Source organism: Lactuca saligna, chromosome 9 (assembly GCF_052625555.1).
Source record: "Lactuca saligna cultivar CGN05327 chromosome 9, ASM5262555v1, whole genome shotgun sequence".
NCBI classification, from domain to species: Eukaryota; Viridiplantae; Streptophyta; class Magnoliopsida; order Asterales; family Asteraceae; genus Lactuca; species Lactuca saligna.
In genome coordinates, this window is record NC_136425.1 from 120,601,989 (window position 1) to 120,615,229 (window position 13,241).

General features: G+C 35.4%; 1 protein-coding gene across 1 annotated transcript; it reads left to right on the forward strand.

Annotated features, from left to right (window-relative positions):
* Positions 1–3,951: 3,951 nt before the first annotated feature.
* On the forward strand, positions 3,952–10,104 carry SDE3 (P-loop containing nucleoside triphosphate hydrolases superfamily protein). The gene is made up of 5 exons (XM_078972769.1): positions 3,952–4,175; positions 5,158–5,993; positions 6,282–6,452; positions 7,445–8,905; positions 9,371–10,104. The coding sequence occupies exons 2-5, from the start codon at positions 5,190–5,192 to the stop codon at positions 9,833–9,835; spliced, it is 2,901 nt and encodes a 966-aa protein (XP_078828895.1). The 5' UTR covers positions 3,952–4,175; positions 5,158–5,189; the 3' UTR covers positions 9,836–10,104.
* The last annotated feature ends 3,137 nt before the right edge of the window (positions 10,105–13,241 follow it).

Here is a 13,241-nt window from a genome sequence, read left to right on the forward strand (position 1 = left end):
ATTGAGTAATTCCACGAGAGTAAAGAGTTCCAAGAGTTTCATATGTGTATTGAGCGTTATAGTGTTAGTAGTTTTGGATTTGTTATTGATTCGAGACCGAATCAATTCGTTTGATAACGATTGTTGGTGATATTGTGTATCGTAATTTATCGAGAGTCGCAGTGTCAATCTTTGTTCACAACGAGTGTATTGAATTACCCTTGAAAATTTTCTGTTTACAACCCCTCTTAATTTTGTAAATTTACTTTTTCACCCCTTTAGGTAAAATAATTTCCGGTTTAGTCCTTAAACCATTTTTCTTGACATTTTAACACCAAAAATTATTGAAATTAATATTTTTCAGCATATTTTTCATTTAAAATAGTTTAAGTCCCTGAAATTGCAGTTTTCTCGGTTATAACCCCTCTTTTTCGCAATTTTTACATTTTTGGCCCAATTTGGAAAATTTTTGCAACTTTGGTCCTTTTTAAATTTGAAAAGCGTTTTAAACCTTTGAAAAGTACATGTAACACTAATAGTCCACTGTTTTACAGGAAAACACAGTTTTAGCCCTCCAAAACAGAAAATTTCGCATAATGGGCCCTATTGGGCCGAAATTGTCATTTTTAGCCCATTAAGCTTGAAATTTATGTTTTTGATCTTCCAAAAGAGTATATTTTCAGAAAATACATTATGGAATCTGTTTTGACTCATCTCACCCATCAGATTTCGAAATATTTCATTTTGGGCCCTTTAACTTTGTATTTTTAACATTTATGTCAAAAAAAAATGAGTTTTTTTTAGCCCAAAGTATGTATTGTTAAGCCACTTAGCTATTTTTCTTGGTATACTTTGTATGTAGTAGTATATTTCATGCTAGTATAAGATATATCTCAGTTTTTAGCAATTCATAACTAGATCAAGCATCAAAATCATACAAAACATACATATAAGCATAGAAATCAACCAAAACATACACATAATGATGGATCTACACATTTACTTGTATTCTCCCCCACAAAAACTTATAAAAACCGAAAATAAGGGGGGGTATGAAGCTCACCTTGAGTTGTAGTTTCGGTTTTGAAGAGAGAAAAGAAGAAAATTTCGATCCTAGCAAGTCTCCTTGGTAGATCTCGAGTTTAGTGACTTCTAAGGTGCATGATCACTAGTTGGAATAGATTTAGGAGAGATTTTTGATGAAATGAAGTAGCTAGATCATGGATTAGTCATCAACTTACCTTAGATGATGTGTTTGTGGGAAAAACCTCCTTGAAAAGCTCTTGATTCTCGAAATTTTTGAAGAAGGAGGAAGGAGATGTCCTTCAAGACTTAGAGAGAATGAAATGAATTTTTGTGAGTGTGTGTGTGTTGTGTTCGGCCGAGAGCAAGAAGAGAGAGGAGAGGAGTGTGGTTCTTGAATTGATTTGCATGAAAACATGAGATGGTGCATGGGAGTCCTATGGATAATTATGAGGTGGCATAGGAAAGTCAACTCTCTTTCTTTGGTTGGGCTTGGGCCAAGATTTGGAGAGAAAAAGATGAGTATTGGGCCTTGTATGCTTAAGCCCATTTCATGGTTATGTTAAGTGATGTTTGGCCCCAATTAATTATAAATGTGATTTTTATGAGCTATTAAGGCTAAATTAGGTTAATTATGGTCCAAAATAGTTCATAATATTTGATTTATTTCATTCTAGGCTCAATATGGCCCAATATGTTGAAATAAATGAAAGTGGGTCCAATTAGAGCCCATTTAAGAGTTCTAAACCCAAGATAGTCAAATTGGAAGTTTATTGGTCCATTAGGCCCAATAAGGAAGTTCTAGTCCAAAATGGACCTAAATAAGAACTTCTAGGGTTTCCAATTGTTTGTTGACTATTTGTAATGCTTGTATGGTGTATTTGATTGCAATTTTGTTGTCACAGAGTAAGCATCATACATGCCCTTATGTTTTTGGATTCATAATCCGACTTAAGTGTTGTAGTTACAAGGCACAAAATTTCTAGTTGTGACAGAGTTCGTGTCAGAGTTGGAGCAGCGAGATCTTATCCTTTCAGCCGGCAGTTTCGAGGTGAGTTATCCTCACTATATCAACAGGGTCTAAGGCACCAAGGCCGGCCCTTATCGGATTGAGATCCGGGTAGTTGTTGTTATTTTGTTGTTGTGATATGCTTTGCATCCTGAGAGTTAGGACGGTATATGTTAGAGACCTGATTGAGATCGGTATCCTGAGAGATAGGAAGATGCTATGCTAATGACCTGTTAGGTCGGTATCCTGCTTAGAGTATGTTATGCTATGTGATCTGCTAGATCGGCTTGTTTGAACGTGAACTGTTATATGATTATATGTTTATGTGTACATGGTTGTTTGGACTGGAGATGGGTTGAGGCGGTCCTGCTTTGTGCTGTAGGCCAAGATACTCAGGGCGGACCGGTTGTTCCGAAGGCCCAACGAGCGGTCCGAATATGCTGCAGGCCCCACGCAGGCGGACCAGATGTGCCGAGGCTCGGAGAGTGGACCAGGCCGACTGAAGGCCCGATGCGGGCGGACCAGTCATACTGTAGACTCAGAGAGTGGACCAGGTGAGTTGAAGGCCCAGTGCGGGCGGACCAACCACACTGTAGACTCGAGGTACTTGATTGGACTCGGAGGGTGGACCAGGTGGACTGAAGGCCCGTCATAGCGGGCTAGTCCCACAGTAGACCCGTTATGCATGACTGTTCTGTGATTCGTTATGAGATAGTGCGATATGTGTATGGTATATGAGGTTGGTATTTTGGGGGTATCTCACTAAGCTTTCGGGCTTACAGTTGTGGTTTAATGTTTTTCAGGTTCTTCAGGGAGCAGTGGCAAGGCAAAGGCGTGATCGTACCGTTCCTCGCGTTTATATTTATAAAATGAACCTGGGAATACTCTGATGAATAATGTATTGAAAACCTTTTGTAATAGTGTTATTAAAGTGGATTGTTTTAAAAAATGTATTCACCCTAGAAGAGATCGAGTATGAGAGATGATTACGCAACGACATGGCGGATGACGAATAAAAAAACAAAAACAATTTTTTTTGGATGTTTTGTGTTTTTATGTTTGAAGATGTATTAGTTTGACAATTTGGATGTTTTGTGTTTTTATGTTTGAAGTTGTGTTATGTATTTCCAATATAAAAAAACAAAAAAAAAAATGAAAAAAAGGTTGAAAATTAATCCAAAAAATGTATTGATTCAGATTGAACAATTTTTTTACATACATTATGTTTTTCTACATATACACAAACATAAAATTTAAAACCAAAAAAAAAGTTAATACATGAAAACATATGTATATTATTAAAAAAAAAAAAAAAAAAAAAAAAAAAAACCTTATGGCAAAATGGTCCATATGGCCGTGCAGTATGTATGTGTATATATGTAAGGCTTATAAGCCTTCCCAATCCCCCAATTCCCCAATCCACCTATTGTGAAGACAATTTATTTTTTTTTATTTATTTTTATTTTTTTTTTGTTTTATACTCTAGTGCAATATAATCTAAACGAAAAAAAAAACCATTCCTATTTTACACTTATTAGCCCAAAAACTAAAAAAAAAAAAAAACAAAAAAAATTAGAAAAGTTTATTTGCATCGAACCGGTTTTGAACCTGTTTTTGAACCGGTTTTTGCTGAACCGGTTTACATATGTTCGGATATTTTTGAAGCTGAACCGGTTTTGACTACGTTGATCGAAACTGGTTTTTGTATGCTTAGGACTGTCGAGTGTCACTGAAATAACATTTTGGGCTGTAGATGGGCCATCAATACTTACAGGCTCCAGCAGTAGTTGTCATATAATATTGTAAAAAACAATACTTTGATATCGATTTTTTATAATGATTAAAAATACTCATATAATACTTTATAATATAAAATAATATAATATTAATAAAAGTAATAATAAAATAAAGAAGGAAGTCTTTACATGCCATAGAGGAGGGAATAATTCATCCCCGTACGTTGACACCCTCCGCCAAATGACCCCAGTTCAGCACTTCATCCACAGTGAACAACAATAACCCTAAATTGTTAGCGCTTTAACATTTTTCTCATTCTACACGCGATTCCAGTAGTGAATCAAGAATCATGAATTGAGTGTGAAAGTGATGAAGCATATAAGGGAATCGATCTAGCGAAGAAGACGTACCAACCACATTGCTAAAGGTTTTCTAGTTCTTCATTACTGTATTAGGTTTTTGTCGTTTATGAGAAATTTACATTACCCCGCCAAATCATACGCAGTATGCATGCTTCCAAAAGTAGGGGATTAATGAATCTACGGATTTGATTATTACTTTATTCTGTCCACCTTTGGTTTCCCTTAAAAATCTTTGTAGACTGATTTTTCAGGTTTAGTTAAACTGGAGCCTAGTTGATTCTGGTTAGATTTCTAGTTTCTGACGGCCGATTTCTTTTGAGTATTAAGTTAATGGACTTGAATCACTTAGCTAGGTTACATTCTGTATCTATAAATTCATCGGAATTTTGATTAAGATTCGAGTTTGAATCTCATTTAATCTGTTTTTTGGCACCTACAAAGGCTTATTCGTGAATCCAAAGATCTTAAACTGCCTCCTAGGACATTTCTTTTCTTTAGGGCTTGAATCATGACTATGATGATCTTCAGCCAAGGATCATTCTTCATCCTATGATTTCTTCATATTCATTTTCTCGACAGCTTTTGAAAAATCGGATCAGATTAGAAGGGATTCTAGCAATGAATCCCAAACACAAGGGAACGATACATGAATTTGTTGGTTCAAAGTCTTCAACTCATCACACATCAAAGGGCTACTCCTCTGATCAAACCTCTTATTCTCAATCTATCGTTACCAAATGTGCTATCTATACTATCTATCCGCCTATGCTGGTTCATACTTACATAGTTCACAATCATCACAAAATTTCATCATGTATTTCATTATAAGAATAAAGTTATGCATCATTGATAGGCAAGATAAGCCTTTACTATTTGATTTATGCTTGAGCTTATACATGGATGGAGAAAGAAGAATCATATAGTTAACAAGTATTACATGCTACAAAATCTTAGTTCAGTTATTTGCTTTGTTGGTGTAATTCTTAGTAAGGTTTTGTTTTTTATACGTGCAAGAATGTGTAGATGCTAACCATTTATTATTTGCAGAAGACACAGCTCGGTTTTCTCAAAATCCAACTATGGGTTCAGTAAACTTCAATGATGAAACACGTTCTGTGATTAGTGATGTTGGAGATATTGGCAATGTAGATTTTGCAAATGATGGATCTTTCTATAATTATGATCAAGAAACCAAGGGGCCAATCATCATATCAGCTCCATTTCCTTTAGTAGAAGGAAAGCCTCATTTTGTAGCAGCAGTAAATGAAAGGATCTTCAATCCAGTCACTATCAGGAACACAACCACCGAAGCAGTAACTCTATGGTCAGTTGAGATATACGACTCTAAGCCAAAAGACTGTTTTACCCTCTCGGTGATGGAACCCCCCTCACCCGATTCAGATGACCAATCGTTTGTAGAGTCATTTTCATTGGAAGACAGGACTTTGCTACCTGGCAAAACTTTGACCATTTGGCTATCATGTAAACCAGTGAGCAAAGGTCTGCACACAACTGCTGTTCACTTCAATGTGGATGATGATAGGATAGAGAGGGTGGGTTTTGTAATGGCTGAAGATAAGATCTCCCGTTCTTTAACTTCCAACAAGCCGTATAATAGACCAAGGAGAAATAAGCCTTTACTTCCCAAATTATATACCCCTGGAGGAGATAATGCAGGGGTTAAAGTTATTAGGACCTCTCGTCATGCTAAGGCTACTGGCCGAATTTACAGATATAAGCTTCTAGCATATGTGATTCCTAAGAATATTAGGGATATGATTGAAAGTAAAACCACTCCTGATGCGTTAATGGAAGGTTTATCCAGAAAAAATTATGTTGCTTTCTTTAAAACGCTGATTATTATGGAGGAAATAAAATTGGAGGTAACATCCCATCCCACAACTTTGTTTTTTTTTTTTTTTTTAAATTACTGAATTGGCTTAATAGGGATAGGTTTTGAATTGATGAGGTAAATCTCATTACTCTGTGTTTATTTCTTAACGATTCATTCTTCTTCAAGTCAAAAAAGAAACACACGTATTAACATATGTATAGCTTACCTGTTCTTATTAAGTCCACTAACTCAAAAAGAAAGAGCAAAGCTCCTAAGAAGTATATGATGTTATATTATTAGCTCTAAAATGGTTGAGTTGTTTTTTTATTTATTTCAGGATGACATGAGAATGTATGACATGCGAAATGTGACTCTGAAAAGAAAATACAGGTTCCTTGCTTTAGAAGTCCCAGGTCTTGCTGAGAGAAGACCATCGCTTGTTCAGGGAGATTTCATTATTGCAAAGCCTTCATCCCAAACTGAAGATAATGCATATCCTCTGTATAGGGTTTGTTTCACCTCATAAAACTAAATTTTACTTTATATTATTTCTGAAAGTACATATTCTATGACTGACTTCATAGGTTTAAATGAACTTTCATTCGTTTGTTTATTATTATAGCATTCTACTTTCATTTATTCCTATTACAACATTGTACTTTGAAAATTTTATCAATTATTTTATAGCAATGTAATCCAAATACAAAGCAATTTTCTTTGCTATGATTGTTTAGATTTATTTTCAAAGTATAGTGTCCTAATAGGAAAAAATTGGGAGTACATTCCTATAATTGGATACGTTTATCAAAGTACAACAGTTTAAATAATAAAATAATTGAAAGTACAATGCTGTAACAGAAGTAAATAAAAGTAGAATCTTATAATATGCATGTATTATATTTATACGGTCAAAAGACGAAACGTCAGATAAAACTATATATCTAAAAAAAATAAACCTCTGCATTATCTCGAAAAAAATACATGTTCTAGGACTCCTAGGGTTTAATGCAAGAAATAGCAATATACTTTCATTAATCTGTTCGTTATATCGTTCTACTTTCGTTTCTTCCAATTATAACCTTGTATGTTGAAAATATTATTAATCCAAATTCAAAGCAGTTTTCAGTGGTATAATGAGATAACATTCTTCAAAGGATGAAGTTTTCCCAAAGTACAGTGGGTTGATTAGTAAAATATACTAAAAGTACAATGCTGTAATAGAAACAAATAGAAGTAGGGACGAATTTGGTTAAATGAAAGAAATAGCAATGTACATTCATTTCTAACATTCTACTTTCATTTCTTCCTATTACAACAAAGTAGTCTGAAAACTTTACCAATTATTGCAATGCAATGTAGCAATCCAAATACAAAGCAGTTTTTCAATCCTTCATTTGAATACAAAGCAGTAAAAAAAAAAGAAAAAGAAAAATGCAAGTATGTTGGTAGCTGTTGTTTTTCATTCAGCATATTAGTATAAATGTATAATATTTACAACAGGGGCACATCTTACGTGTGGAGGCAGAAGAAGTTCACGTATCGTTTCATGATGATCTCCACTCTTACCATTCAGAAGGTGATCGTTACGATGTTCAATTCGAATACAACAGATTAGGCATGCGCAGATTATACCAAGCCATAGAAGCGGCCGGAAAGCTTGATTCCGACCTTCTCTTTCCGGAGTTCGCCTCAAATCAAAGATCCATAGAAACCCGCCGATTAACTCCAATATCATGTAACCTCAACGAAGAACAAACAAGATCAGTTGAAATGATCCTCGGTTGCCGTGGCGGCCCCCCCTATATCATCCACGGGCCCCCCGGAACCGGAAAATCCGTCACTCTAACGGAAGCCATTCTTCAACTTTACAAAAACCGAAGAAACACACAGATTCTTGTTTGTGCCCCTTCCAATAACGCTGCGGATCATATATTAGATCGCATAGTTGAAGAAAATGGAGTTGAGATTCGAAAAGGCGATCTACTTCGGCTTAATGCACAAGCTCGGTCATTAGATGATATCAAACCAGATTATCTCCAGTTTTGCTCTTATGACGATGAAGAGATGATCTTCAGTTGTCCGACATTTGAAAATCTCGTGAGATATCGGATTATAATATCCACTTACACAAGCGCGTCTCTTCTTTACGCGGAAGGTCTCCAAATGGGCCATTTCTCACATATCTTTTTGGATGAGGCGGGCCAGGCATCCGAGCCGGAATCCATGATTCCGATTTCACATTTTTACAGACGGGACACTGTAATTGTTCTTGCCGGGGACCCGGTGCAGCTCGGGCCGGTGATTTTTTCCAAAGATGCGGAAAATTACGGGTTAGGGAGATCGTTTATGGAGAGGCTCTGTGAATCGAAGTTTTACAAGAATGGCAATCAGAATTACGTGACGAAGCTGGTCCGGAATTACCGATGCCACCCGGAGATTCTATCGCTTCCTTCGGAATTGTTTTATCAGTCGGATTTAATCTCATGTAAAGAAGCGGATACTTTGTACCCTTTGAATTGGAAGGATTTTCTCCCGAAACCGGAATTCCCAGTGGTTTTTAAGGGTGTTCAAGGGGTTGATGAGCGGGAAGGGAATAACCCATCTTGGTTTAATCGGATTGAGGCTAGTGAGGTAGTTGAGGTTATAATGGATTTGATTGAGAGGGGGGTGAGGGGACCTGATATTGGGGTTATAACACCGTATAGACAACAAGTGATTAAGATAAGTAAGGCACTTGAAACTTTTGTTGGGTCCGATATTAAGGTTGGGACAGTTGAGTCATTTCAAGGGCAGGAACGTGAAGTTATCATTATATCTACTGTTCGATCCACTATCAAACACAACGAGACTGATAAGAGACATTGTTTGGGGTTTTTGAGTAATCCAAGAAGGTTTAATGTTGCCATTACTAGAGCAAGATCCTTGTTGATTGCTATTGGGAATCCACATATAATCTGCAAGGTAATCAACCTTCTATCCCTACCCTCATATATATCAATCTCTTCTTATTGCAGCATTCTACTTTCAAATTAATCTTACTATAGCATTCATTGTAGCTAGTGTTAACCTACTACATTACTATTTTGCTATAATGTGTAAAATTTTCAAAGTACAATGCCATAATAGAGAATATACATAAGATGCTGTAGTAAAGAAGAAAAAAAATGAAGGTACAATGTTAGTTTACTTTCATTTATTCTTAGTAGAGCATCAAACTTTCAAATGACATTTTACTTTGAATAAACTACCTACCCATTATAGCAATGGGGTAATTTGAATTTTAAAGTACAAGAAGTAATTTGAAGGTACAATGCTGTAATAAGAAGAATAAAGGAAAGTACATTGGATCCAAAAAGCTTATATTCTATAATGGTTGGTTGTGGGTGATGAAATTGAATAATAATGAAAATAAAAATGGCATGGCAGGATGAACATTGGAACAAGCTTCTATGGCATTGTGCTGATAACGATTCTTATAAAGGCTGCTTTCTTCCTGAAAAGGAAGAAAACGTTGTTGATCTGGGAACTGAAACACAGCAGGACAACACCACTAGTTGTAATTGGGATGGGGATGGTGATGCAAATTTCAATGGCGGAGATGATAATTGGGGAGAATACCATCCTCAGCCACCTGCTGGAGATAATAATTGGGAAGACTACTCGACTCGGATTCCCGATGGCTGGGGTGGAGCTGATAACTGGGGGGAGGGAGTGCCAGGAGCTGATAATTGGGGTGAAAACCCTACACAGGCTGATAGCTGGGGGGAACATCCTGCTGCTGCTGCTGATAATTGGGGTCAAGACTCCCCTGAGATTGCTGCCGAAGCTGATAATTGGGGGGAAGGCTCGCCTGTCCCTGTCCCTGTCCCTGGTGATTGTGGAAAGGTTTAGAAAGTATGTGCTGTGAATTTGAGTCTGGTTATGAGTTTAGTTTTCAAAAAGAGGTTGCTTTGTTTTGTTTTTAAATCGGTTAATGAATTTTTGAGACCCAATTGTTAATAATAGGGGTTTCACATCGCATCGCATCGTCTTTTATTTATTACATATTGTATGCTTTAGGTTTAACATTTGAATTCCAAGGACACGTTTCGTTTGGTTCCTAGAATATTTACAAGGAACTTAAATCGGTGAAGGAATTAAAATCTCTTAAATGTTTGGTTTGGTTTGGTTACATGTAATGCTATGACATTTTTCTGCCTAGGGGTATATGAATGCAAAATCTTAAAAACAAGTCACAAAATTAGGTTGCGTTTAGTTACGGAACCTAATTTCTTTACTAATCGTATATTTCAATTGTTAATTGTGTTTAGTGTTTTACAGTTTTAAGACCATGATATAAGTCATTTAGCCGCATTAGTTAATAGTTACTACCACGTTAAATTAAAAAAATTAAAACGTTACTTTAATGTTAATTCAATAGATAGTTTTAGTAAATTAAAAGAACTATGTGACTAATTTCTTTACTAATCGTCACAATTATTCTATGTATAAGCTTATCTTTATCAGTGGCAGATCCAGAAAGAAAAGTTAGGGGTTAAACAAAGTTTTTACGGGTTACACTATGAGAAAAACAACAAATCTTACAAACGATGTTTCAAAACCGATCACAGTGAATATATTATTTGAACATCAAAGTAATTTCATTAATTGCTATACGGAAGACTCTGGGGGATGTTGTGCAGTCATGCAAGGCCCTTTCTTTTCGAACCGAAAGTACCTGAAAGCATAAAAATAAACAGTAAACACAAAGCTTAGTGAGTTGCTGTCACACCTCTAAACCAAAATGTTGGAAACGTCTGAGGGCAGATGGAGTGGCTTCATGTATAGTATGATAACAATTAAATACAAATGAATCATAGCATCACAAACATTCATACATTGAGAATACAAGTTTACATTGTTTACAGACCTTGTTTACTTAAAAGTTAAGTACAAATAATTGAAAAGTAGAAATCCTGATGTAGAGATGCTTGTCTTCAAAATGTTTTTGTAATACCTGCTCACTGGTTTCCTGAGAATACAAACAGTTTTGAAAAGCGTCAACATTAAAGTTGGTGAATTCATAAGCATTTTTGTATGAATAAAATCAATAATGTTTCCTTGTAAATGATAGTGTAAAGTTTTCCAGAAAATCCAATATTTTCTTAAGTGTAAAATGTAGTCTTAAAACCCTAAGACCAAAAATGTAAGTAGTGCCGTATTGTAAAGTAGTATCATATAGTTTATTTATTTTATAAAACCAAATGAAGATGCATTAGCCCCATAAACCAAATGATTGTTGATACTCTATGTGACTTATTATAACCATGCTTAATGTGACTGATATGCCTGCGCGACGTTCTTCAGGCGTCAGAATCGGTAGAATTTTGTCACCCTAGACTTGCCGGTCTAACTGTAGCGAACAGCTGAGATATGGGGTTGTCCATCACGTATAGATCTATACACAACGGTCTCATTCTCCCTCCAGGAGACTCTAATTATAATGCAGAACTTAAAGTGTACTTTAGGTAAAGTACGTGAAGAGAGTGTCTCACAAACTGTACCAACGGTTTACGTGTAATGTAGTGAAATCCTTTTTGTACATGGAAGTATTTCCCTTTTCTTAGCAGTTTATAGAGTGACATAATTATAGTTCGAAATAATTATCTGTAATAAGCCCGAAAACTGACAACTAGTTTAAATGAACCACAAACTATACCCATTATAGTTTAGCTGAAAAAGCTATAGAGTCAGAGAAAGGTAAACCAATTTATTCATTTTACTATACAAAGTAATAAGTTTAGAAAGTTCATAACTTGGTTAAACCCAAAAGAATATTGTCTTAGATTAGTTATAAAAACTCATTCTTGATAGAAAAATTTATTTTATCATAAAAGTCATAATCTTTCCCCTGTGTTCATGTAATATATTTAAACTTGTTTTTGTTTAGTTATATGTCATAATTAACCCATATCATGCATGAAAGTTTGGAAATAACTAATAAAATCACATAGCATGCACATAAACCTTATATACAACATATAAATGGAAACATATAACAACATTTTGTTATAACATAGTTTGGCTTGTACCCCCCCCCCCCCCCCCCCCCCCAAAAAAAAAAAAAAAAAAAAAAGAGAAATTTCGAAAAAGGTAGGGTATGAACTCACATTGAGTGGTTTTGTTGGTTGATTTGAAGATGTGTTGAGAAGTTTTTCAAGCCTAAATACTTGAATGAAGTTGATGAACTTCCTTGAGAATAATGTTATCCAAAGGTTTTAACACATTTAAAGTGTGTAAATGGAATGATCTAAACATAAGAGTGTAAAGAATGCTAAGAAGTGTCGAATTTACTTACCAAACCTAAGAAGAATGCTTGAAGAAATAAGCCTCTTAATGTTTGGAAGTTGACCTCTTGAGAGCAATGGAGTTTTCACATTAAGTAGAATGGAATTATGGTATGTGAGGGAGTGGTTTTCGTCCATAATAAAAGGATGGAAATGATAAGATGTGTGCTTGGTTAACTGGAGGTTAATGCATTGTTATTTGGTGGTTATTACGTGTCACACCCCAAAACCGAGAACGGCGGAAACGTTCTGGGGCGGAGGACGTCATGTAACGTATCACAACACAGTAAATGTAAATAAGCAAACAACATCATCCATTGCATTAAATATAAAATTTTAATACAAGCGTCATCTGTACATTATAGACACCAAAAATAACGTAAATCAAAATAATAAGATGAGTCTTGGATACGCTCCATCTTCTCAAAAGCTGGCCTCGGTACCTGTCTACTGATGACCTGAGAATACAAGTTATTTTGAAAAAGTTTATCAGCATTAAGCTGGTGAGTTCATAAGTATTTTAGTGTCGGTATTTGTCATCCAAAAATGTTTGAACATGTATCAAGCATAAGTTTGTAAAAGGTATGTAAAGGTTTGTAAGTGTTTGTAGAAGTTTGAATCTCTCAGAAAAACCTATATTTTCTATTAAAGTAGCCATCTACCAAGGCTTAACTGTTTTGCATACTCGTTTGTTGTAAAAGTGTGTAATTTACCCAAGTGTAACTATCTTTTAACAAAATATAGTTTGTACATTAAAGTTTAAGTGAGGTTATCACTAAAAATGTAATGGGTAAATCATTGTAGTACTGTAGTTTTGTTTTATAGGAACTACTGTTGTACTAACTACCTTAAACCGGATTTATATTAAGGTATCATGTGCTAAATTGCACCATACTATCGACTGGTAACAACGACAACGTATAGTCGAAAAATAAGTTATGACGTTTGGCACCCGCATACATGTCGGTCCC